Raw genomic sequence first — 27,266 nt, 5'->3', positions numbered from 1 at the left:
TTCATCAGTAACCAACAGCTAGCAGACATGCATACTCGAGCCATTAAAAATTGAGAAAACACTGTACAAAGTCTTGTAAAAAGTGGAAGTTTGGTCTGCAGAGAGCACTGGAAATATGGGCAGCAAGATTTGTAGAATTTGCATCGGTCATGTGCATATTAGCATTGTATTCCAGATGATAACCTGTAATTCTATAATTTTGGACTGATGGGGTCACAAATGTCCGGCCAGAGGTCACCCCCGCTATTTGCCCTTTGCTTATTCGTTTCCAAGGTTACTACATCTACACGGAGGCTTCGTCTCCCCGGTTGGCCCTAGAGAGGGCCCGCATCACCACCCGCACCCTCAACCCGACCAGTCTCCTTGGCAACTGCCTCTCCTTCTGGTACCACATGACGGGCAGTTCCATGGGAACGCTCAATCTGTTCATGACGTCATTGGCCAACGGCACGGACACGACACTGTGGTCCAAGACAAGAGAGCAGGACGGCGATTGGCTGCTTGGCCAGAGAACGATTCGAAGTGACCAAGCTTTCACTGTGAGTGGAGAGGAAAATTGGCCTTGCAATACACAAGAAGAAAGTTGGGAAATACAAACATCCGCCATAGTCACAAATCCCTGGAATCCCTTAACTTTAAAAAATGTCACTTATAAACAGTGATGTAACCGTGAGTGGCCCAGGTTCGCAGTGCTGCTAAGCACATGGTTTTATGCTTACAAAGCTCTCTGCATTTCATGGAGACCATAAACAGTAAGCACAGCAAAAGGCATGTTAACCTTGGAGGAAAGTAGTGTCATATTAGGCCCAAATCTCAATGCGCACACAACCATAAGCATATTAAGTGTGCCAGACACCACCATGAAATAGTGCTTAAGGTTAGCAATTTTTTCAAATGGTTGACTAGATCATTTGACCGTCCATTGTCATATAAAACTTCAATCTTCACTTGAACGTTCCCATGGATTGCTGGTATTGTGAGGTTTTCAACCTGTGCAAGCAAGGGCCAAGGGCACATCATAAACAGGTGTGAAACCTTTTAACACAAAGCTGGGGTCCAAATCGAGCTTCCAGTTATATTGTGTCCTTAGGCAAGCCACTTTACCCCTACTCGTCTTTCTCCACCCAGGAACATGAATGAGTACCTGTGGAGGTAGAGATATTGTTCGTATTTGGCGCAGTACCCCTTTACATCTGAAGTGACAGCATAGGGTGTGTAACCTCTGTAGAGCTGAGATGGTTTTAGGAAGATGGTTTTAGGAATGTTGATGGGCAGGGTAAGCAGGGGTAATAATAATGCTACATATGTGTGATTTCAGATTACCTTTGAGGGAATAATCGGTTCCAATTTCTACAGCGACATTGCTCTTGACGACATCATATACACTCAGGGTCCCTGCCCGCCACCACGTAAGTGCTTACCACCACACTGTGTGGGTCTGTGATTATCTGTGATTTATTTCTTTCAACCACCTTGTGTGGGTCAAGGATTTGAGTTTGTTTAAGAGTAAAAATATTCACCGTTTAAACTGATATTTATGAACTATTGATCTGGCTAAATTGTGACTTGATGAGATCTTGATAAGTTATGAAGAATTGTCACTTGAGATTGCTTGATTAAACTCTTGTACTTGTTGCCATAATTACAGGTGAGTGCGACTTTGAGCTTGATTTCTGCGAGTGGGAGCAGGTGTCTTCTATTGATGATTTTGATTGGACAAGACCGAGGGGTGTTGATATACACCCTGGCCAAGGCACCAGGCTGCCTGACAAAACAACTGGATCTTCCACAGGTAGGTCTGGACACCAGAGAAGGAAGATTTAAAAGACCGTTCATATCTGATAAAGTTGTAACATCAGACTAACCTGGCCTGTCATTTGACATTCAGGCCTAAGGGCATACCTTCTTATCAATGAGCCTCAAGCTGGATCGAGAGAGGGCGCAAATAGCAATGGAGGCTCCTTTGCTCGGAGCTGAACTGCGCTGGTTCAGGAACGACTATGAAATGCACTCATTATGGTTGCATAGCTACCAACAAAATAAACACTCTCAACCAAAATGACTGTCTTCAACCGACGAGGGGGTGCTTCTGCTCAAAGCAGATAGCCTCTTACTGAGGCAAAGAAGAAATTCTTGGTATGAAAATTATTGCGAAAGATTCTGGAGACCCTGAACGTAACAAGAGATGCACAGTATCTGACAATAAAATGCGACCTTGAGATTTGGCTATGTGGTTTGGTTGGGTCATTAGAGTGAAACTACATTGCATGTGCTAGGTGCCCTGATCTTACTGGTCTGTCCTTGATGTTGATAGCAATTTCTCAATAAGAAGCACTTGTGGCAAAATGTGGCCAATGTTGAAATGTGCTTAACTAGTGACATCGGTTATGTTGTGAGAAATGGTGAGAGATTGGAAAGCCCTTTGACCTCACCACTGTTCAGGTCATTTTGCCTACATTGACGAGACCGCACGGCAAGCTGGTGACACCGCCACTCTTGTCAACCCCAACTTTCCTGCGATTCCCGACGGCGAGTGCCTACGTTTCTGGTACTACGTGCATGGGATTGGCGTGGGGTCTCTCAAAGTCTTCCAGTACTTCCCCAACACAACGAGTCTGGGAGCCAGACTGTGGGGGAAGAGCGGCGACCAGGGAGACCAGTGGAGACTGGGAAGGGTCACCCTCCAGGCAAATTTGCCGTTTTTGGTGAGAAAACAAGTGGTTCCATTCTAGCCCATCAGTTTTACCCTGTGGCACGAGAGAGATTTGGCCTAATGACCAACACCAAGAGACAATTTGATCACGTATTCTTGAAGTGCATTGCAAGACTAGTCTCTTGTTAATTCTCTACCTAAAACACATATTGGGAGACAGGAAAGTTGATATTTTGCTTGACCTTTCTAAAGCATGGATTTCCAGACGTATCCCTCAGTGCATTTTTCATTACTCTTGGGGTAATGCTTCACGTGCTAGGGGCTGGCTGGGAGCTTGTTGGCAAAACTGTGAAAGCTTGCTCAGGGGGTATTTAGTGATGTTAGGCTGGGTTAGTATGTACGAATGCCAGACTGAGGCATGAAGTGCACGATAGATCAACCGGAGTGCATCTTTGAAGCATTTAATGCAGTTTTACGAAAGTATTCCCGAACTGACTGTATTCTTTAATAAAAGTTTTTTTATTGTCTAGTTTTGTCACATTTACCAAACTAAGACAGAAAGTCTATTTTACTACTTTAGGAATGTGCAAGCTTTTATTCTTCACGATTTCATAAGAATTGTTTTATGATCCCTCGGTTGATGTATTATTTTAATCCTCGTTCGGATCCAACCAGGCTGCGTTTGTGGGCACTGTTGGCAGCACCGGTCAAGGCGATGTGGCCATCGACGATGTAGAAGTGACCATCGGTCCGTGCCCTCTGGCCGGCTACTGTGACTTTGAAGACGGCTTCTGCTCCTGGACCAACGAAGGGACGCTGGACGACCTGGACTTTGTGAGAGGCAGCGGCACGACAGACTCCTTGGAGACAGGACCATCCTTTGACCACACCAAAGGAACAACAGAAGGTACAAAAGACCTACTTATGTTTACTGAATAATAAAGCTGTATTGTTGTTCGGCATGCCAAACAATGCATGTACCTGTAGCCATTGGCATGCACAAGGGTTTATCCACTACGAACACGGGGCGAGGGTTCCCCTCGTTTTCTCTGTTTTCTCTGAAAGATGCATTCAGAATTCACATCTTGGCATGAACAGAAAGAAAGTCCTTTTTAGCTCGTTATAGTTGAGCTCTGAAGACAAATGACTCTGAATTGGATTTGAGTGTTTCCCTGTTTATGTTGAAAGATAAAATCAGAGTAAGCGTGTTTTCCTTAGAGGTGCTCTTTAATATTACTAACATATCCATTTTTGTTTATTCTATAAGACAGACGCTTTTGCTGAATGATTGCTAATTTTATTAGTGCTTAGAAAAAAATTAAGTAAAGATCCCGTACAAAGACTGGTTACATCATTAGACACTGGGTATTCTTAACCAGCTTTATAGCAGTTTTTCCAACAAATGGAAAAGGAAGTTTTTTTATGGGGACATTTTCGAATAAACACCAGGCTTCAGTGTGGAAAATGCTGTTCATGAATGTTTTAAGTTTAGGCAGAATTGACCTTTTGACTGCATTCCTCAGGCAGGCCTTTTCTTTGTGACTACTTTCGTCGATTTTAATAGTTATTATTTATTTTTAGTAAAGAAACCAAGGATTTCTCAAAAGTTTCCCTGGCACCATAGAGAATAAGTCTCTCGATGAGACAATGAGAAGCAGTTACAGTGTTATGGGTGGGAGGAAAACTGCAGAATTTTCTTGATAAAGCATTCAGAATTTAAAACCAAATTCACTGTTGACCTGAGCAGGATTCGAACCCTGACCACACAGGCGAAAGGAGAGGAAAGAATCACATTACCAGCCTGACCCAACAATAAAGGGTTTCTCCCAGAGATCCCTGGGTTCCATTCGTTTATGCCACTGTTGCTTTGTTTATTCTCTTCCCTTGACAGGTCACTACGTCTTCCTGGAGACCAGCGGTTTCCTCGTCGGTCAGGAGGCATGGCTAGTCAGCGAGCACCTTGATGCCACACAGGGAGATTGTTTCATGCTGTGGTATCACATGTATGGACAGGGTACGCACATTTTGGTTCTGCCACTTGAGACTGTTTTGAGAAGCAAAACGTTTTAAATGTTTCTAGTCTCTTCCTGTTTCCTTTTCCCTGCCTTCTCCTGTATAACTTTCTAACACTTCCTTTTTAATTGATTTTCAACAAACTTTGACTTTCCATGTATATCTGTATTACATACGTAGCTATTAACGCATGTTAAGAAGTTGCTAATTAGGTGACAGCTTCAGATGTTCAAAAAGATGTGAGAATCCAAAGCAAAGTTTTAAAATTTGAAAATGGTCATTTACAGGTGTCAAGCAGCTCGACGTGTACCAGCAGGACCCAGACACGCAGAACAAGATCTTGCTGCAGTCCGTGATTGGTAACCAGGGAGATGCTTGGTACGAACTAGCCATCAACGTGACAAGCCCCCTGCAGCCCTATCAGATGGTAATTGTTGGGGTTGTTGGCTTCAACTACACCAGTGATATTGCCGTAGATGACATCTCTGTTCAGCCCGGCTTCTGTGGAGGTAAGAATCAAAGTCACACGTACATTTGCTTTTGTGAAACGTTACTGAAAATTAGCAAAGACCTATTTGTAATTGGCCCTACTGTAATTTTTGATTCTCAGTAGAGCTGGAATGTTTTAAGTTTTAATAATGCTTCCATACAATTTTTTAACAGGTTATTTCCACCTGGAATGGGCCTTTGATATTCAAATTTTTAACATCTGCATGAGAATGGTAATAGTTTACTTGAAGGCATCCATTCAATGTTTTCATGTGTTTTTCTAGCAGAAGAAGGCCGTATTCCAAATTCGGCACATAACGATTGTTGGAATTTCTGCATGATACATTCACTGTATTTGCCTGAAATGGACCAAAAGTGTGATTCGGGAATTTGCATAAGAATAGAAAGATTTGTTGATAATGTCAAAAGTTTCTATTTGCCTCTGTTATTTTCAATTTTAGTTCCCTCTCCCTACGACTGCAACTTTGAGCAAGGCCTGTGCTCTTACACCCAATCCCAAGACGACGATTTTGATTGGACGAGATCTCAGGGCTCCACCTCCTCCGTGGACACGGGGCCGTCTTCCGATCACACCACAGACACTGCCCAGGGCTGGTACCTATACATCGAGACCTCCTCTCCCCGGGTTCAGAGCGACCGGGCGCGCCTGGAGAGCAACCTCATTGCCAGGAACCGCCCAGTCTGCGTGGAGTTCTGGTATCACATGTACGGTGCCGACATAGACACACTAAACGTGTTTGTGCGTCCAAATGGGACCAGCCTAGGCCAACCCCTTTGGTCAAAATCTGGGACATTGGATGACCAGTGGTACTTAGGCCAGTTTCCCGTGTCAAACTCCGGACCTTATCAGGTACATGGATTCTCAGGCTATTTTTTTTAATTACTGGAGTGGCTAAAAAAAAATGTGACCCAGCCAAGTCACTAGTTGCCAGACCCGCATTAAAGTCTTTAAGTGAACCTTGCACAGTGAAAATCAGTAGGATCTCCTTGACGTTTTCACCTGTGCAATGTCCTTTTTTTTTCAGGATGCATACTTCAAGACACAAACCTGAGTTTGCCCTTTTCACAGCGCAAAGAGGAACAAACTAAAAATAAAGAGATTCCGCTGTCAGATCTTTTTCCACTATGGTCGTTCATTGTCATTTTGGCAAGAAGTAAATGAGAACCCAACTCACAATATTTCTAGGTAAAGCCTTCAAAACTTACTTAAATCGTCCAACAGTCGGAACATGATTTCTTTTAGCAAATTTCGTGGTTCCCTTTGAAGTTTGGTTCTTCAAATTAGTAATTTTGCTCCTCTGATTGACTTGTTGAACAACAATTAGTAGACGGTTAATTAAAGTTTTGCTAAGAAATTGAATTTGCTGCTCCAAACATTTCGGTAATAGACCACAGCCTTTATGTAATATGGTCATAGTGATCTGTCCAAATCCAAGTTATGGAATGCTGTGCAATATTTCTTGTTCCACTTATAAAGTTTATGTGGCAATATTCCCTAGATTATATATGAGGGTATAGTTGGAGGGAGTTACCAGGCTGACATAGCTATTGATGACCTGGCTCTGTATGATGGTGAATGCAAAGGTAAATATTTTGAGGATTGCAATGAATAAAGTTAGAACATTTGTAATTCTTGTCGTGAGATGAAACATTAAACTTGTTTGAGTAGGTCCTGGAATTTCACCCTATTTAATAGTAGATGCCTTTTGTGTGAAACGATTTTACAGGTTCTGTGGAAAAAAATGTTTTTAAGAGCTGTCCTAAAAAGACTTTTTCTGTTTTGACAGGCAACCTCCTTTTTTGCTGCTTGAAATGGTATTTGTGGAGCTTTTGGGGGATTGTGTGCTTTTATGCATAAAAACAAAAAAGAGTTTCCATTTTCACGAGAAACTTTGATGTCATTCCAAGGAGAATATTTTAATATTGCATTGATTTGTGCTCAAAAAATTGACTGTAATATTTTTTTTACAGTTTTAAGTTTCCTTGCCTTCAGCAATTCGTTGTTGCTTTGTGGCAAGAATCCAGTCTATGGGCAACTGGCTGAATGAAAAGGATGGCAATTTACATGCATACCTTAGGACGAGTATGATGTTGCAGAAAAAGTGTGTCTACTGGACTGTTCAAGATACGTGTATATTCTGTTTTCGTTTTAACCAATCAGGGGCGGCTGTCTGCACCTTCCAGGAGGACAGCGTATGCGGCTACCAGCAAGACACAACCGATGACTTTGATTGGACGCAGCTCAGCGGGCCCACTCCAAGCCAAAACACGGGACCAACCTCTGACGCCACCTACGGCACGGCTTACGGTAAATACCTCCATTGGAAGACCTCAATCTTCATCTTTTAATTTTCATAATCTTCAAATATTATCAGCCCATCATAGCCAGTATGTGCAGAGGGTATTGAACATACATGAATTAAACAGACTACAATGGAATTTAGTCGGCCATTTTTCCAATGATGCACTGTTAAAGTTGCCTCTCCATTGAAACCTTGTAACACACCACATTGTTAGTCCTCTGTCTGTCTTGCAGGAAAAATAATGTCTACATTTTGTGTTTCAGCTCTGAGCTCAAGTTCTTACTTAGCACCTCACATGTTCATATAAAAATAGCTATTGTGTTCTGCATGCTACCGGCATGCAAAGAAGTGTGGACAAACTTTATTATCCTCAATGGACGTCAGTGCTAGGCAACAAATTACATGCACCCTATCAGTTGCGCAACAACCTATGATGCCGTGGTTTGCCTCACCTCGGAAGACAAGCACTATTTCTAATTTTGCCAGGAACAGTTTCCATACTGAGCACAATTCCCTGACGGCTAGCTCACACTTCAGGCAGACACAAACAAAAAACGTGTTTGACGTCACAAAATGTTTGCAGTGACGTTTGCTCCATCTGAAATGTGTTCAACTTTCGTTGATTTGGAGCACATTCATTGTTTATATTCACTTCTGTGCTAAGTGTAAACACTGAAATGAACAAAGGACTGTTCCCTTTTTATGTCTTTGTTCTCCATTTAAGCAAAAGATGCACACCATTGCACTGTAAACAACCATTCTGAAAATCCACAGGTCGATACATGTATGCCGAAGCCACTGGTCAATCGGCCGGAGACGTGGCTCGTCTCCTCAGTCCCGTCTTCACCCCTGGTGCTGGCGTGACCGACGTCTGCTGGAAGTTCTCCTATCACATGTTTGGCTCGGACATGGGAACGCTGGCATTCTGGGTGAGCCAGATAATTTTTTCCCAGCCCTAGCTGAATTCCACATGTGAACCAAACAGACCTTTAGTCGCAGGGATACCAGTTTTTAATCGTGTTCTTAGAATCTTATTCACTGTTAAAATGGGATGGTGCCTGACTATTTTGGCTTCCATGTCTCATTTGGGCTCATTGCGTCACTGACATTTTTTTAAAAATGTGACTTAAAACGTTAGACGTGATTAATCGCAAATTTACCTGGAAATCATTTTTGGGCTTTAAGGGTCATTAATTTGTGCTTAACTCTCATTTATTATTTTGGTTGTTTAATTATCAAGTTATCAAAATGAAAAATAAACTTTTAACCTCACTTTCAATTTAACATGGCCGACTTGTGCATATGGCCATTTTACCCAGCCTAAGGCAGCATAACTTCACCCTTGTCGTGTGTAGGCCTTTCCCTTCTTTTCAGAAAGACTCCACAAACGGAGGACTTAAGTTTTCTGTTAAAGGGGATTCAAAGCACGTGAGGATCTTCATTGCTTAGGAACAGTATAAAGGATGGAGACAAGAATGCATGCTTTCAGTTCTGGACAAGAAAAAAAATGCATTCGATATTTATACCCTGAAAAATCAATATGTGCTGAGGTCGCTGAAGAGAAATTAAGGCACGGCCAACAAGTTGTTCAGCTCTTACATTTAAGTGTTCCACACTGGGGCAGGGCATGGGCATTCATAGGGAAATTGAATCGTTAAAAAATAAGACAGCTCAAATCCCTGCAAGAGCATGGGCAGAAGATAAGCTGTATGCTCAGGACTTCCAATAACGGAGGATTAACAGCATGTTACCATTACACTCATTACAATCTATTCCATGCATACCTTAGCGTGCCATTGCTTCAAATTGTGGATTTTGATGTCTGTCACAGCCCAACGGTGACTCAAACCCAAGCTGGTCGGTCTCGGGCGACAATGGCAACCAGTGGGTTACGGCCCAGGTCAATATTCAAAGGTCGTCGCCCTATCGAGTGGTCTTCCAGGCCACCAGGGGAAATGGAGAGCTCTCAGATGTTGCCATCGACGATGTGAATTATGTTCCTTCTGCCTGCCAGGTTGGAGGTATGTGCAGACGTCCTACAAAAAAAGGTGTCCATCTACAAATTTCTTGGAAACCCTTCAAGAAGGCTCCAGATCAAAAGTGTGTTGTGCTCTTTGCTTTGTATGTGGTAGTGAAATGGTGCCAAAATCAAAATTTGTCATTAAACTGGAAGAAACATACACGGTTTCCTTCATGACAATGTTTTTTTCAGATATACCTGTGAGAATATATGCTCACTGCCCAGGCATGGGTATTTTCTCTTGTTGTATTCTGACCAACCCCTAGTGATGCAAAACAAGCACTCTACCCCTAATTTTCCTCGGTTGACCTCAACTCCTCATAGGTAGCTGCAACTTTGAGGATGATATCTGTACCTGGCGGCATTCACTTGACGGGGTTTTCCAATGGCTGAGATCACGAGGCATCACACCCAGTACTTTGACAGGACCGTCAGTCGACCACACCACCTCATCTGGACTTGGTAAGATATAAGACTTAAAGAGCAAATTTATGTCAAACTACAATTTCTCGATCAATTGATTACAAGATTCAAAATCAGACCAGATTTCCAAGTCCGATAAGAAGCGTGAAAGCTACTGGGGGATGTAAGGCTCAGTTCTTACCACAGCGCCTTTTCATGCAGTGCATTTTTCACCTTTTCAGATATCAATTTGTACTCGTACAAAGGAGGGGGTTATTGTTGTAAAGTTTCTTGCCTGAGGACACAAAATTTCCATTCATATCAATGAACTTGAATCAGGTGACACTGTCATTCAGCTTTTCCATATTTCCGATAACACTAGACATTGCCAGACTCAACAGATGTTTTCCTCAATTTCGAACTAATTCAGAGCTCTTTGTTTAATTTGACTTAGGATATTACATCTACACGGAAGCAAGTTCTCCACGTGTTGTGGGTGATAACGCCATTTTAGAAAGTCAGGTTTATAGCCCAACAGATCCTAGCTCCGGGACATGCTTCACATTCTGGTATAACATGTATGGCTTGAACATTGGTGACCTCGTCATGTATCAGGTATGAAGACTAAGTGGGAATACATGTGTTTGGACAACACAGCTTACTATAGTTTGGCAGCAAATGACCTAATTGTTTACGTACCAACACTCATTCCAATTTAGCTCCCTCTAGGAAGGGTCAGCATTGTTTCTTTCATACCTGTCAGTGTTATATGGGGCATTGTTTTTATTTAATTGGTTTGATTTATTTGATTTCACAACTCATGGCCTAAGGGCCAAAGTGTATGTGAATTTACAATATTAAAAGGTTAAAACATTAATAAACAACTAGAGACCACATATATATTTAAAATCAAAAACGAGTAAAGACTTACATGTACGCTTACACTTATTATAAAATTCTGTAAGATTATAGATATAATGCTTGCAGAATTAAAAACTAAAATTGCAGATTAAAAATTAAAATTAAATCCAACAGTGAAGACATTACAATTTTGCAGTGTTGATTTGCCACTGAATATGAGACCACCTTTGTTTATTAGAAGTGTAGCTTAGTCAAAACCCACAGAAGCAATGTCACTGAGTATTTTCCTTCAGAACGCAACATTTTTATCTCATCACTAAAGGTATTGTAGAGCTTGGTGCAGCAATACTGGCCAACAATTTGGGTTTGTTCTCCGGTCAAAAGTGTGCAGAAATCATGAGAATGAGGACTAATCACACCTATTCTCTTAAACTTAAATGTCAGGTTAAAGATCTTGGAGGGTCCCGCACTGCAACAGTACTTTGGACACTAATTGGTCAACAGAGCACCAGCGAACTAGATTGGAGGTATGGGCAGTTCCCAGTTACCAGTGATGAAGACTACCAGGTAATTGCTGCCCCTTGATTTGCAGTCTAATAAACAAAGATCAGTTTGTATTTTGTTCTATTTTTTAGCTTATGTAAAGCGATCCATGGATCAAAAATGTAAGATTTCAAGGATTCAACTTTTTTTTACTTTTGTTATTTTCTTGACAGATTTTGATTGAAGGAATCATTGGTGCCGACTATACCGGAGACATTGCAGTTGATGACATCCTGATAACTAATGGTACCTGCACAAGTAAGTATTACCAAACTAGTTCAAACCAGATGGGTCCTATTTCAACCAATCTGGTCTAGTGTAAACTATTTTCACAGAGATAAATTTGAGTTATACTCTCGACTCAAACTGCTCAGAGGGCGTTAAAGTTGAGCATATCATTGCTGAGGACACAAGGACAAGGGAGTAAAAAGAAACAGGTGCAAATTGGCTTTAATCCAGTTTCTACTGGTTCCAGCCAGAATTGCCCCAGAGCAATGGTTCAGTTTAAACCAGTCCAGGCTTTTTGAGCTTAAACTGGTTTTGGCCAGATTTGTCAAATTCATACCAGGTAGAATCAGTTCAAGCCTATGTTTCATAGAAAATTTTGCATATGATGATTTTTTAATGTTACTAGGGGTACTTGGAATACGGACCAACACAATTCTTTTCAATCAAGTTTTAATAGTTAATTTACATTGGCACCAGCCAGATTAATCCATTTTACAACTTTTAAGCATTTCTAGGCTAAGACTTCAGTACAGTATTCTGGTTAATATTATAATTTCAGAGTGGTGTCAGATGTGTAAGGATCATTTCTTTTCCCATCCGTTCTGGTTCAGTCCAGTTTATTGGTGTTTTTGAATAGCCAACTTTATATTGTCATAGCAGATTTTAATTCGTTTGATGCCATAAGGATATAATTCTTGTAGATTTTTTTTCAATAATGTACTTATTGGCATTCTATGCAGAAGTGAAAACTGGTAAAATGACCCTGTTACTTCTCATGATTCATGTTGGAAACAGACTTGCTAGATTAAAGTGGCTTTTGAATTATGTAGAAAAAAATAGAAGCTGAAAATTCCTTGAATCTTTAAAGCTCAACCGTCCTATGCTGCGCCAAGCACCGCATTCGAGTGTGACTTTGACAGGGGCAAGTGCGGTTGGATGCAGTCTACAGCGGATGACTTTGACTGGGCGAGGTCAGTTGGCCCCACCCCTTCCTTAGACACGGGGCCTCCATATGATCACACCACCAGACAAGGTATGGTATAATGATGGTCCAACGCTTAGCTTCCAAAGAGGGTAACTATTAAGGCATAACTCCTGTCCATAGGCCACTCCTTGCAGCTACATCACTGCACCCTGCCCGACTACTCCCCGCTTTCAAGGCTTAAGCAAGATTTTTAGAGCAAAATGCCATCTTTGAAGCATGGCAGTAATATATTATGACATAATGTGGTATCGATGCCAATCTAATAAGTGAGGCTTTCGTAGATGATGCATTGAAGTGAGCATTTTGCCTCGATAAGTACAAATTAAAGGGAAAAAAATTGGGCAGTTAAATTAAGAACCCTTTCAGAATTGCTCTTTTCCAATAGGAAAAAGACTGAAAAAACACTTTAAAAAAGTACCCTCTATGTCGCGATCCAAGGACATTGTTAGTGCTTATGCTTTTCCTTACCAATTACACTATGAAAGGTACATTGTAAATCGACAGATTCCCGTTTTTTTTATTGTGTCTGTGATCTCTGCTGAAGCTGTAAGATGTAATTCATGTGCCTATAATATATTACTGCCATGGTTTGATCGTGACATTTTAAGCCTTAACTGCAGTATGTGGTCAGCCTGGTAATCATTGACATCATGAACTTTTGGCAGTTAATTGCAAAGAAGCAGAGAGGTAGCACAACAGAAGTACCAAAAAGCACTTGAAAAGTATTTGAGGATTTTTCTTAAATGTTTGGTCTTGGAGCTAATGAGTGTATACAACACCTTGAAATTTTGAACACACTTAAAAAACATCCGTTGTAAGTACTTGCAGGAGGTTACGAAAAATTCTGGCATGGTCTTGTTCTATGATCATTTATAGTTATTGGCCTCACTTATGTCAGCCTGATTGCATTCTGTACGTCAGTGGGAAGAGTTGTCTTTCTTGGCTGACCTGTCTTGGATAATATGTGTCTTGTATGAGAGTGGTATTATGTTTGTCCGTTCATCAAAGACTGGAGTCAAAATGATTTTAAGACATTACTTGAAAACCCACGAAGCTTGGCACCAATAAAATTATATCACGACAACATCAGTGAAACTTTTTCAGAGTTCATGCACTTTGGCACTGATTGGTCCAATTATCACACCATCTGGCAATAAACTTACATGTAGCATTCAGATCAACATTCACCCTGATCCTACGCTCTCTGTCACACCCTTCTTCCCAGGGTTCTACATGTACACAGAAGCATCCTCCCAGCTACAGGGAGAAAGGGCATTGCTCGTCTCCCCCACACAGACAGGCTCCGCCTCTGATATGTGCTTCTCCTTCTGGTATCACATGTTTGGCGGCACCATGGGAACATTAAATGTCTACTTGAGGTCAGTGATTGTTTTAATAAGAAGTTACAATGTTATTTTCGTATGATACCCCAAGGGAGGAACATAACACAGATCTTCCCTGCAATCTTAGCCTGTTAATTTGTGCACCCATTTATCTCGCTCCAGCCAGGGGTATAAATGGGTCTGGGGGAAGGTTGTGGTGTTAGTCAGCCGTTTGTGCCTGAAATGGCAGCATAGAGCTGTATACTTCTCAGAGAGCGGAGATGGTTTCAGGAATACACACGGGGGTCATTCTATAAATTCAGGGTCCAAAAGTGTGACATTTTTCTGTTCCTGTTACACCTAAATGTGTGTAGTTTGGTAGAGATGTCACTGAAAGTGATTTCAAACTATTTGTAGTTGTTTGGCGTGTAATTTGCATTAATTCATCACTCTTGGAAGTTAGAGAGTGTGTTATGAAGTTACAAAGTCAAATGTAACAGGGTCACTGTAAAAAAAAAATCGAACCCCTAATTTATAGAATGTCCCATGGGCTTGAAGAGCAGGGTTAATAATGATGATGTGCCTTGAGCACCAGCAATGATGGACATGTGCTCTTTATAAATGTCCATGGAATAAACCATACTGAACTTTTGTATTTACATGTACGTGTTCTAGCAGTTGAGGAAGAAACCACATCTTGCTTCATCTATTTTATGTGGCTCAAATCACATACCTTATAAGCTAGTTTTTATGCTTCCGTGGCAATAGTACATGAATTGAAAATATCATCCCATCACTGAATGCGTTTGATCAAACGAGTTTTGACAACATGCCAAAATGTACCGGAATTTCAAGAAGTGTGTCACCAGTCGCATCTGCAGAAATGACCTTGTATCATTTACTTGACAGCAAGCCAGAAAGAATAACCTCTCAAGGAGTTCACTATCCAGTGTTGAAGTCGAGACCATCACAAGACGGGACAAAAGACCATGCACAAGGAACATGTTTAACAATGACAAAGAAATGCTTTTGTTGCAGTTCATTTGAAAAGCCTGTGACTTGAATTCAGACTTGAGGTCTTGGTGCTGGTCTTGTGTGGTCTTGTGAAGATTTTTAAGTGGTCTCGACTACAACCTTGGTGTAGTTGTCAAAAAGTAAAGCATTTTTCCCACTCTACTTTGTCTTTGACCATGAAATCATTATTCTGTGATTTCTACTTGACAGAGTTGGAGGATCAAGCGACATCCTTGTATGGTCTAAGTCTGGAGGCTTGGGAAATAACTGGTATGATCAAGCACACACAATCCAGTCAACTCAAGACTACCAGGTAAACAGTTTTCCTGCATCACGTTTCATTAATAGGCCACTTTATCCATATCTTCCCTTGCTTTTTCTCAGGTATAAATGGACACGGTCAATGGACCTTATTGCTGAGCAAGCCATTTTGATCTTGTTCCTTGTATCTGCGTTGTACATTGTTATTTCAACTGTTAAATGGGATAGTATCAGACTCTTTCAGGGTTTTTGTGGGTTTCAGGAATGGGAATTCTCATATAGAAATATTTTAACCCACAATACTCTTGTATCACCAGCTGTGGTTCAGTGTCTTTCTCTCTCTTTTTAACTTTGCATAAAACACAAGTGCATTTAACACAAATTTCTCTTTCTTCATCAAAGTAGACAGGTAAATAATTTTTCAAGAAATTTCATTCATTTCTTCGCGGATGCCCTCGGATTTAAAACTGAAGATGCAACTTTAACTCAAGACTTAGATTCATAGAATGTTTTTGTGGGAATATAAGAATTTCTCAGGTTTTTGTGTCCCAACTGGGTCAAAACTTAAAATTTGAAACATGAAAGGAAGAGACACCCAAGTGAACATTTCTGTGTTTAATTGTTTATATGACACCGGCCTTCTATAGAGCATTCTTTTTCCCCTTGACTTTGCTCAGTGAAAAATACGATGTGTTCAGCATTGTTATTAAACTTGGTCAAATACATGTTGTTTTTATGTGCCCTTTCGAAGCCTAGAAAATATTAAGATCACAGATACTGTTGTTCTATCGCACCTCTTTTTTCCAGAGACTCTTTCAATTTGGTCTTTCAGAATCTGCTGAAAACACAGAGCTGTGGACAGCGCCCATGCTCTTTGAGATCGGGGTAATTGCATATCAGACACTCTGCAGAGGGAATGCGACAGGCAATGTTTTATTTCTTGTTTCTTCACACTGTATCATTTCATAGGTGGTATTTGAGGGTATCATTGGATCTAGCTTTGAGAGTGACATTGCCATTGACGATGTGAATGTCACCACTGGCTCTTGCCCGCCACCAAGTAAGTGCAAACTCAACACCTGTCATCTTTTCTTTTATGATTTAACTCTATCCCAAGATAAAGTCCAAAAACACTACTGAAATATTTTACAAACTTACGGTATTCTGTCAATCTAACACACATTTACTTCCTTTCTTGCAAAGGTGTGTCACAAATTGATTGCTTTTGACAGTCGTAACAATGAAGATGTAAAATTGTTTTTAATACAGAAGTGCACATATTGATTACTGTCTTGCTTTTGATATATTCATGTCATATCTGTGAAAGTACACAGTAAAATATATGAAACAAAATTTCCATATTAATATCAGCTTGCTTACTCAAAATATCAACATCAAAAATATTATTTGCTGTAGTTCTTGGCTAATTGCCACCATCACGAGCTGCCTTGTGGGCCTTCCTATGAATTTGGGTGCACTTTTTGTGTCCCTGTTGATACAAATACGAATTGTTGCAAGTCAATTTCAATGATATATCCCTTCCCAAATTTCTGAGGTCAGATGTACCAGGGAAAGAAAAAATGTCATGTCAGAGCCCAGACTTATAGAATTAACCTTGTTTATTTGCCCTGTGTAGTTGGTTTATCTTAAGTGTGAAATGAAAATTAAATTTTGCATTGTTTGTTGTGGTCTCTGTCACATTCCTCTGAAACCCAAGAATTCTGCTCGGCTCCAATCCAAATTAAGTACATGTATGAATTTGGCCTTAAACTTGTAAAATCCATCCTTACATCAGGTTGTACAGCCAAATCGGGGAAAACCTGGAAAATGACTTCCCTTTTTTCCGGTCAGGGAAAAGTCAGGGCACTTGAAACAAGTCCCTCAAATCAGGGAAAAATCAGGAATTTTGTCCCCATGAAATGCTGGGAACCCTGTACATGTACCGTAGGAAATCTTGAGTTTGCATTATTAAACATGTACAATGCTGCTGGAAAATTGTCTTAACTCTTAAATTGTTACTCATTAAAGTTACTACCTCATACAAAATCCTATTGTCACACCTCTTCAAATACTTGCTGTCGTGTGTTCATTATGAATCTTTTAATTTGTGGTTTACCTGCAGGATATTGCACCTTCGAGTACAATTTATGCGGTTGGACCCAAGATACACGCAGTGATGTACTAGACTGGTCCCGGGGCACTGGCAGTAGCATAACACCTGGTAATGCCCCCGGTTCAGACCACTCCACAGGAGCTCCAGCAGGTGAAACAAAGGAAAAATGCTCTATCACTGTCCATCATCTTGTATTTGTCATCTATGAGCCGCCCTCGGTCAGAGTCAACTGCCATCCACTGTCTCTCGCCAGCTGTCACCCGTCATCTGCAACGTATCATATGTCAGCAGTCAAATGTCATCTTCTATCTGTCATCCTCTATGAATCATCAATGATGTGTCCATCCTGGAATGTATTTCCCCCTGTCATCTGCCATCTCCCATCCACCATGGATCATCAATGATTTGTCCATCCTGGAATTTACTTCCCCTTGTCATCTGTCGTCTTCCATCCGCCATCCACCATGGATTATCAATGATGTGTCCATCCTGGAATGTAAATTTCCCATTGTGCAGATAGCTTTCAAATGCTGTTATAAGTTCTCTAGACTTTTCTTAATATATAAGCCAGTATATCCACAACAACCATCTTGAACATAATTGATTTCTGCTATTTTTTTTTTAAACATTTTGAAAGTTCAGCACCTCATAGGTTTTCATTTGCTGTTTCATTATTTTCAATTTTTTTAACTAGCTCACAATAACCTTGATTGCCCTCTTTTTTATAGAAATAATTCTAGGGAAGTTTTGCGCAATTTGAAGTTTTCATATCATCAATTGCCTTAGCCGATATTATCCACAAACTAATTCATTTCAACCTTTTGGTTTAATTGTTGTAAGGGTTTTTCATGTACGTTGACCCTGGGCAGTCCCACGCCGCCTCTGACGATGCCATTTTCTTCAGTCCTGCCTTTAATGCGACCCTTGCCGGCGACTGCGTCAAGTTCTGGTACTACCTCAGTGGTCCCAACGATGTGGCTCTCAATCTTGGGTTAGTCAACAGCAGTCATGCATGGAGCAAGACGGGGGACCAGGGAAATTTCTGGCGGTACGGGTATGCCACTTTCAGCTCCAGCTCTCAAATACAGGTTGGTTTTGAAAACCTGGCTCCCTCTGAAACCAGGGTTTCATTGTTTATCCTTGCAGCAGGGAAGGTGGCATTATCTAATCTCACACATATACAATTGCAACAATGTCCAGTACTCCACTCCTGAGGACGACCAGATCACATTGGTGGAAACATTGAGTTCACACTCACGGTTCTTATCAGAACTGTACCTCTATATCTCTCAAAAGAGATTGATCAACGTGTTCTCCACTGTGCAAAGCTTTAATCTTTATCTATTCATCTGCTAATAACGTCACCATCTATCAACACTGTAGGTAGCCAGTCCACCTTCCTTGTACTTATCTGTCTGATGGCCCACAAAGATGACTACCCCTTCAGTCTAGAGTTTGAGACAAAGCTAAAATCCTATTGGTTTATACTACATGATCATCATGACAACTATTGCATGGTTCGTGAGCCTTCTTTGCTGAAGCACATTGTCCAAATCTGTTTATTATTATGATGAGGGGTAACAGACAACTCCACATGTCTAGGATATGCACCAGATCAGGCCTTTTGCATCATTTTCAGCAATGAAAACTGGAAAATGTGCTTCCACGGCTTCATAAAACTAAACACCACATTGGTTGTTAACTTTATGAAAACTGGCGTATGTTGAGAAAAACTGTATGCATGCACCCTATATGCCGTTCAGTGCATTGCGAGGAATCACTCCCTGCTGGAGTTGACAATTAATCGGAAAGGAACGACCCTCAGGGAGATTTCAGTGGTTTATAAGACATGCTCACAGTCCTGGTACGGCCTGACCAAAGCCCAAGCTCAGGCAGGTGATCCAGGGTTTGAGAGGCTCAAAGAAGAAGAGGAATAAAATTGTCCTGAATACAAGTTCCTCTCTTCAAACTATTACCCAGATCCACCCCCTCTTCCCCATGCCAAAAGGTCCACAAACTTAACTGAAAGTTCCCTTTTGTTCAAGGTTGGATTTCAAGGGGTGCTGGGTGCCAGCAATACCGGTATCCTTGCCATTGATGACGTTGAGATTGCCACAGAACCATGCCCGCCTCCCGGTAAGACAACACATTTCAAAGTTTTACAGTGTAATGTACAGACTGAAACTTTCAGAACGTGTTGTTGTTACATTTGGTGGTTTGTGCATTGTCCCATGTGTAGAAAATTGGGGGAAGTTGAGGTCTGATCAAAAGTTTGTTCAAGCCTTGTTGTCTTGGTTCACTTCTGTACATTGCAATGTTTGTGGGTATCGGAAACCAGTTTAAAACAACCAATTCGAGGCAGGTTCAAACTCTAACTGGAGCATGTCCTCTAACCAATTGTTTCCTAAGAGAGCGCACCTGCTAATGTCTTGAACAGCAGTAGTCGAACTATTTACAAAAATCCCATCGTCACCTTTTACGATTTTTGTGTCTGTCTCTTTCTAGGTCCCTGCCACCTCAAACTACGTTTATACTCGTCTGAGTTTTATGTCTGATAAAAAAAAGAAAAACGCTAACTCTTAAGCAGTAATGCAACCATACACAAGGGTCTGGGTCCAAATGGTCAATTATCCAATGTTTTGGGGATTATTGTCTACTAACTACTCACTCAAGCTAATGCTGAGTAGGCTGGCCATGAATAGTTGACCAGACTAGTGTAGCCACTGTTCACTATGAAAATATTGAGAATTGCTCAAAATATGATTAGCCATACTTTTTGACCAAGTTGTCTTTCTAATAATGTAGGGAGAGATTACATGTATTTTACTTGCTGAATGTACATTATGAACATGATATGAAGATCACGTGCAGTCACATCCAATAAGTGACAGACCAGCTGCATCTCAATTCTTCTGTTGTTTTGTCTCTCAGGATCTTGTGACTTTGAGGAGAACCTTTGTTCTTGGACCAATGAGCCCCTGCTTGATGACTTTGATTGGACGCGGAGTACCGGTGGCACACCGAGTGTAGCAACCGGGCCGGCCGTCGACCACACCACAAACTCTTCATCAGGTACAGAATTCAGGACAAATCCCCAAACTGAGCCTTAATGCCGGTCATTCTCAAGTTTACATAAAGGGGAGTTTTGTTTTGATGTATCTCTCAGTTTTATGTACACCGTGTGGGTGAAGAATGTTGAGGGTTCCTGTTGACTCATGTAAAATTCTTTGAAAGACTTTCAACTCCAAAGTGGCTTGAAGATATTGGGTCTATCTAATTGAAACAGAAAAAGTTTCACCCTCTTTTATTCGTGCAACCAGTTTTGGGATAGATATTCTTAAAGTTCCCCACATCTTGCCTGATTTCACGTTTAGGGCAATATCTTTCGTTTAAGGACTTTCAGGGCATTTTTTACAAAGGACCTTGTTGAACCGACATGACAAACATGATAAAGCCATCATTTTGCTTTTATTTTCCCATGCTTCTTATTTTGCAAAGGTTTCTACATTTACATCGAGGCATCTTCCTATTCCACTGGCTCCAAGGCTTGGCTGGTGTCCGAACACTTTGATCCCATGTCCCGAGGCTGCTTTGAGTTCTGGTACCACATGCTGGGTGCTGGCATCGGCGACTTAAATGTCTACACCAATGACCTGGACAACTCCCTCCTCAGCAACGTGTTAACCATCAGCGGTAACCAAGGCGACGAGTGGCACTTTGAACAGGTTGATATCACCAACATCCAGACCTTTCAAGTTCTCTTGGAGGGGGTGATTGGAGCCAACTACACCAGCGATGTTGCCATTGACGATGTTGTTCTCAAACGAGGCAGCAAGTGTGTCCGTAAGCTGAACCCCTTTTGTCCCTTCAACTTTCTCCCTGTTTCAGACTTGTACGTTTTTGGACATTTCGCACAATGGAGCTGTGAATAGAATGAAGGTTTCTGACATCAGGTGAAAGATCTCGTGACTGTGCTATGTTCAGAAGCGAACTGGTGGACTCAATGTTTTAGGCAGAAGGCACCCCAAACCTTCATCACATTTAAATTTGTAGTCGAGTTCTTTCCAATTATGAAATTTGCTTTGAGATTTGAAGATGGTCTGGTTTAGTTAAAATAACGTATGCAGACATTCAACAGAGAAATAAAAGACTTTATACAATAAAAATCTTGTATGAACTATTACGATTTTCAGTTAGGTTAACATACAGTTCTTGAGTTCCTCGCTTTGCACCTCTGTTGTCCGGGTTGGATTTTGCTCGGTCCACATGTGGATTTTATTGTGATGAGTCCCTACTTGACTCTATGGGTTTACCCAGAATGTTCTTCTGGGGTTTTCGTCCCACCTCGACAGCCTTCTTCAGGCTCATACAGGGACACCTTTGAAGAACTGTTTTAGTACCAGAAATGCTTAATGACGATGATATTGAATGCTGGAATTCCGGGAAATGTTACAAACATCGGTATATTTGCCATTGCAGGATCTAGCCTGAATTGCACCTTTGAGACTGATCTCTGTGGCTACATCCAAGTGCCGGATGACGACTTTGACTGGACTTGGACCAGCGGTGGTACGCCGAGCACTACCACCGGTCCTGGGTTCGATCACACGTATGGCAACGCAACAGGTGAGAAATTCAGTAAAACATAGGCCCTGTGATAAGAGGTGGGATACTCCATGTGCACGCACTGACCCAGGTTCGATTATCTATATGGCTCTGTCACAAATAAGTTCAAATTTGAAATCGCTACTCTGAGTCATCTTTAGTTTATTGTCGATCAAAAGTTGATCCTTAGTCAGTTAACACTGCTGTTCAAATTTTGTAAGCTTTCGTGGCCCAGTTTATGTAAAGGTGTACCTTCATTAGTTTCAAACCAGGAATAGGATACACTTGAGGAAAGACACACCAAAGTCAGACTCATCATGATTTACAAGGAATCACATGGATTAATACCGAGCAACCGTGTAGGCACAACAAGTCTCACCAATCGTGTAGATCGCATGGCCAGTATTCATAGGACCCACTTTCAACAAAGTTTGTTCCAAGTACTCCCTCCACCCAAGAAGAATTCCTGGATGGAATCTCTTGTCAGAAGAAATCAGGACAGTTACCGACCTTTTCAAGTTCAAGTCGACCTTAGATGCTGTTGATGTTAGGGATCTATTTCAAGAGACCAACTTTAAAGTCCAATTTTGCTGCTGCCAGTCTAACCCACCAACTGTATCATGAAAGCCTGATGGGGCATCGAAAAATGAGTTTTTTCTTGTTCTCATACTTACAAAGGTCATTATGTTTTCATCGAGACATCGTCACCACGCGTCCTCGGAGACAAAGCCCGCCTGGCCTCCATGTTCAACGAGCCCACCTATGATGAGCCCATGTGCCTCACATTCTGGTATCACATGTACGGTCTGGCCGTCAACTCCCTCAACGTTTACCTCAATGCAGGGCAGACAGAGACTTTAGTCTGGACCAGACACCAGACGCAGGGCAACATGTGGTTGAAGGCACAGTACACTGTACAGAGCGACGACACGTGGCAGGTAATATATTTGCCATTACCATACCTCATACATATTCATGATAGGGAGCTGAGCTCTCAGTGGTCCATTTGTCATATTTTACTTTATATAGTATGCAGTTACTGTATTTGCTTTTGACCAAGCACGCATGCTCACAAGTCAAACATCCCAGTGTGTATATACCGATGGCCTGGTTTTTTCACATGGATATGGTTCTCAATCAGTGGTCGCAATGCTTGTTTGCTCCATCTGAGTATTTCTGAGGTATGGTATTGTTTTAAACACACATATATAACATGGTTTTGTTGGGGTTAGGAATCATCACCTTTCAATTCCTCGCGGAGCCAAAATCGACTCTCCACCCTCAAGCCATGCGCACAACAATACTTACTTACACAATATCCACAGTTTGGGTTTTGCGTTTAGTGTCCAATGTCTGAACTGTGTGGTGTTATCAGTCAAGTCAGAAAGAGGTGACTATAACACTCCAACTCTGTTTTTCTGACTTGACTACAATTCCCCCCTCTGGTTTTTTTGTACCGTAGGTCATATTTGAAGGTGTAACAGGAAACACTTGGACAGGTGACATTGCGTTAGATGATATCTTGATCTACTATGGAGCCTGCCCACCCACAAGTAAGTAGCTTTCTGTCCAGTAACAAGAGGATCATTTCCTACCTGTATGTGTCCCCAATTTCATAAATGTACTAATATATGCAGACAATATTCCAAGTAGCAAATATGTGATTAACATAACAGAAAATAGCGGGGAGCCAGCCGCTACCTTACATGTATAAATCGTAATTCACTGCAGCTGGTAAACTAATTGTGCAGGCATGGCTCACACAATGTAGACACATAATTGGTGTGATGGCATTGTTTGGACTTACACATCTCCACACAATGTTTTCCCCTCAGGTTCAGAGGCACTTTGGGGTCAGGGTTATCCGTGGCAAAATAAACAAGAACAATTCCAGAAAAGTCCCGCACAAAGGAGTTGTTGTAATTGGAAAAAAAGAGGATTTCCCCTGAGTTTTCTTATCCACAGGAGAACAAAGGAATGGCCACACTTTGTATGTGAATGTGTCTACTCGTGCTTTCTGGGGACTGGCCTAGGTGTCAAACTGATCCGCTGAGCCGGTTACTTAGGCTGGAATTTAAATGCCGTTTTAAATACCATTTTTAAGAACAGATTAATATAGTAGCAGTAAGCTCACGTCAACTACGTTCTGTGAAAAAGAAGCAAGAAATGTGTCTTTAGGCTGTTTGTTTCTTTAAATTCATTTTGCAAATTTAATCTCTTCATAATATCTTGACCCAGTTTAGGCTCCTTTAGCAACCTAAAACCATTAGTTTATTACTGAGAATTGTGCATACTCGTCTGAACACATGACGACACCTTCGGTAAGTGTGAAGGAAGCAATCAAATGCGCTGCATCGAACTGTTCAATAGTGACCTGTCTTTACATAGTACCCAGAAATGTTCTCAACCCAGATCCTATCAAGCAATTCTGTGATAAAAGTACTTAGAGTAGCCTTTGAGTTCAAGTTTTGAAAGAATGGCTTTTTCTTAAATCTTTTCGGCTAATTTTAAAATAGATCTTTTTTCTTGGCTTCCTTGTAAGTTTTATTGCATTTTCATTTTTTGGTTAAGATAGAACATTTCCTCTTTTGTTTTTGCTTACAGGGGATTGCGAATTTGAGACTGGTCTGTGTTCATGGACTCAAGACTTCAACGATGAGTTTGATTGGGTGTTAGCCAGTGGGAGCCAATTGATTGGGACCCAGCCACCTGTTGACCACACACTAGGAACTAGCACAGGTCAGTGCGTTAAGTTCCCTCACTGCATTTATGAGTTTGATTTGGTAGTAGCTCATGGGAGCCAGTTGATCGATATCCAGGCCCCCATCAATCACATCATTGGAAACCTACCATTTTCCTTATTCCTTGGTATGAGCTTGGTTGGTAGCAGGTGGAAACTTAGGGGTGCACCTCAGCAAGTAAATTCCCATAGACAGCAGTGTTAAATCCCCATACTTCACAAATATTTAAAAAATACAACTCTCACAGGTGTTCATGCTGCACAGAAAAATGATGTTTGACATATCCTCTTTCATTTTCCTTTAATTCTTAGTGGGTTGACCAATGAATTTTTGAGAAATTCTCGCCCAAAGCAGATCACCCCTAAAATGAAGGAAATTTCACTGCCCAGAAAAGTAGCCATTTTGAAAATGCATCCCTTTGCAAATTGGCTAAATAGACGGATCCCAAAACGACACTTTTAGCATCGATCTCTGCACTTCTGCATTTGAAAACGAGGCTGTATGTGTCAGCTTCAATTCTTAATACGATCAGACGATTGAAAGTAAGGAGTCAAGACACAAAATACATAAAGGTATGTTAAATTCAGACTTTTCAGGCTGCAAATTTTTGTGGAAGAGTCTTTCAAAATGACTTGACATGTAAAATTAAAGGAAGAATAATGGCAAATTACTGCGAACTTTTATTAATGAGCTCGGCGTACATATTTGTGGCCTATTTACCACGGTGCACCCTTGAAAGACCAGTGTTGATTGTGTGTTTGGAACCATCTAAGGTTTTGTACCCTGACTTCATGAATGTGCCTGATTTGATAGCAGGAGTTCACAGGAGCCAGTTGATGACTTATTAATAGCCCAGCTTTCATCATGTGGAGAGAACCAGCTCAGGAAGTAACAGTTTGTGACTTGTTTTTTGACTCTTGGTAGCCAGCTGAAGGTTTTACAGGACATCCTAAAAGACTACTTCATTGGTTTTTCCTTCTCCAATGCCTTAAGAACTTCTTCTCTTTTGCATTTTTAGGCAAGTATGCACTGGTGATCACAAGTGCGCCCCGTCGCCAAGGTGACAAAGCTCGTCTCCTCAGTGCCCGACAAACTGACACATATGGAGAATGCGTGCGATTCTGGTATCACATGTTCGGTAACAATGTCGGCACCCTATGGGTCAAGTCACATGACCTCGTAACAAACTTGGACAGCGTCCCCACCTGGCAACAAACAGGTAAGCTTAGCTGTCATTCAGAAATTTTAAAGACACTCCTTTCCATGGATAATACCCAACTTATTTCAAACAACGCATTATTCATTAAGTCCGCTAAAAATACGAGCGATTCACTATAGTTCGCTTGCAAGAGTTTGCAACGTGTTGGCCAATCACAATGCACGAAATCTGTTGACCCTTTCCAAAGGTGCATTGGTTCCACAGGTTTCACCCGTTATGATTGGCCAGTGCTTTGCAAATTCCTGGAGGTGCACTATTGTGAAACGCCAGTTTTGTGAAAAGTATTTTTGTATTCATTTATTTTCAATGTATGTTTTTTCTGAAGTAATCAGGAAAATAAAGTTCACTTTAAAAATATTCATAATCCATTATCTAGGTCACCAGGACAACGTGTGGAGGTTTGGGCAGGCAACGGTTTCTGCCGGACACCCATTCAAGGTGGTCTTTGAAGCAGAAGTAGGTTCCAACCCCAACGGTGACATCGCTATCGACGACGTTGATGTGGTGGATGGCAAGTGCTCTAGGCAAGGTGAGATGATCTAAAACTGGAGATCTGAATGTCGTAGGTCCAATTTTTATAAAGACCCTCTTACTTGGTCATCATTTACCCCAAAGATGGCTCGAAGCTAAATCATTACATTACAGCATCGATACTCTATAGAATCCCTTAAGTGTGGGTAGGACTCTGGACTAGCATTCTGAAGGTAACGGTTTGCATTCTACATCAGTTCATTTCCATGAACCCAATTCAAGAGGCTTCAAGTTCTTTGAGTTGATTAGACTACCTGCTATGATATCACTACTTGTGAGCAAGGCTCACGTGTCTCAAGGGTTCCAAGACACTCATAACATAGTGGATTTGTTACCCTATAAGTTCATTTACCCTGATGACACCATCTAAGATGGAAAATTTTTTGACAAAAACATTGTTAAATGATCTGTTTATTAAAGTTAATGGGAGATATTTTACAAACTTACCAATGCGACAATAACTGTATTGATAAATTTTGAATGAGAGACAAATTTCATACAAATAGATATGTAAGACTTAATTGTATGTCAATCCAAAGAAACTCTAAGATTATAATTTTTTGGTATTTTCAATTTCTAAAAACCCTAATATTTCGATTTTCCAAACTACGTCTATTTAAGAATACTTTGATTTTTTTTCCCAAGGTTTTTGTGATTTTGAGCAGGACATGTGCGGTTGGACCAACGACGATTCTTACGATGTCTTTGATTGGCTGCGGAGTGCGGGTGTCACCCCCAGCCTGAACACTGGACCTAGCGTTGACCACACCACCAACTCTGGAATAGGTAGTAAATTGTCCAGGATTTTTCATTTGTATCAATGATATAGTTATCAACAAAGGTTCTTCAATAAATGCCAATGGTACTGTATAAGTTGTGCAATGCGTTTTAGGCACTTTCCATGAAAGTACAACACTGTTTGTATGATTGATTGCATGTCGT

General features: G+C 41.1%; 1 protein-coding gene across 2 annotated transcripts in view; it reads left to right on the top strand.

Moving 5' to 3' along the window:
* The window catches only part of LOC110983120 (MAM and LDL-receptor class A domain-containing protein 1-like), a 133,359-nt gene that overhangs the window by 27,656 nt on the left and 78,437 nt on the right, over nucleotides 1–27,266 (top strand). For both annotated transcript variants that reach the window (XM_087131058.1, XM_087131059.1), the window contains exons 31-62: nucleotides 274–539; nucleotides 1,319–1,409; nucleotides 1,649–1,792; nucleotides 2,443–2,705; nucleotides 3,329–3,560; nucleotides 4,545–4,667; nucleotides 4,954–5,175; nucleotides 5,617–6,026; nucleotides 6,676–6,760; nucleotides 7,338–7,484; nucleotides 8,254–8,408; nucleotides 9,311–9,500; nucleotides 9,824–9,961; nucleotides 10,356–10,516; nucleotides 11,207–11,329; nucleotides 11,479–11,563; nucleotides 12,402–12,566; nucleotides 13,744–13,897; nucleotides 15,065–15,167; nucleotides 16,085–16,175; nucleotides 17,238–17,378; nucleotides 18,069–18,316; nucleotides 19,274–19,364; nucleotides 20,160–20,300; nucleotides 20,727–21,071; nucleotides 21,708–21,854; nucleotides 22,512–22,771; nucleotides 23,296–23,386; nucleotides 24,438–24,572; nucleotides 25,593–25,793; nucleotides 26,170–26,322; nucleotides 26,970–27,110. In XM_087131058.1, the coding sequence (XP_086987184.1) occupies nucleotides 274–539; nucleotides 1,319–1,409; nucleotides 1,649–1,792; nucleotides 2,443–2,705; nucleotides 3,329–3,560; nucleotides 4,545–4,667; nucleotides 4,954–5,175; nucleotides 5,617–6,026; nucleotides 6,676–6,760; nucleotides 7,338–7,484; nucleotides 8,254–8,408; nucleotides 9,311–9,500; nucleotides 9,824–9,961; nucleotides 10,356–10,516; nucleotides 11,207–11,329; nucleotides 11,479–11,563; nucleotides 12,402–12,566; nucleotides 13,744–13,897; nucleotides 15,065–15,167; nucleotides 16,085–16,175; nucleotides 17,238–17,378; nucleotides 18,069–18,316; nucleotides 19,274–19,364; nucleotides 20,160–20,300; nucleotides 20,727–21,071; nucleotides 21,708–21,854; nucleotides 22,512–22,771; nucleotides 23,296–23,386; nucleotides 24,438–24,572; nucleotides 25,593–25,793; nucleotides 26,170–26,322; nucleotides 26,970–27,110 (5,442 nt within the window). The remainder of the gene's footprint in view (nucleotides 1–273; nucleotides 540–1,318; nucleotides 1,410–1,648; nucleotides 1,793–2,442; nucleotides 2,706–3,328; nucleotides 3,561–4,544; nucleotides 4,668–4,953; nucleotides 5,176–5,616; nucleotides 6,027–6,675; nucleotides 6,761–7,337; nucleotides 7,485–8,253; nucleotides 8,409–9,310; nucleotides 9,501–9,823; nucleotides 9,962–10,355; nucleotides 10,517–11,206; nucleotides 11,330–11,478; nucleotides 11,564–12,401; nucleotides 12,567–13,743; nucleotides 13,898–15,064; nucleotides 15,168–16,084; nucleotides 16,176–17,237; nucleotides 17,379–18,068; nucleotides 18,317–19,273; nucleotides 19,365–20,159; nucleotides 20,301–20,726; nucleotides 21,072–21,707; nucleotides 21,855–22,511; nucleotides 22,772–23,295; nucleotides 23,387–24,437; nucleotides 24,573–25,592; nucleotides 25,794–26,169; nucleotides 26,323–26,969; nucleotides 27,111–27,266) is intronic.

This window comes from Acanthaster planci, linkage group LG21, assembly GCF_054643075.1.
Source record: "Acanthaster planci isolate LZ-2023a linkage group LG21, COTS_SCS, whole genome shotgun sequence".
NCBI lineage: Eukaryota > Metazoa > Echinodermata > Asteroidea > Valvatida > Acanthasteridae > Acanthaster > Acanthaster planci.
Note: the sequence above shows the minus strand (reverse complement) of the source record. Positions and strands in the feature narration are given on the sequence as shown.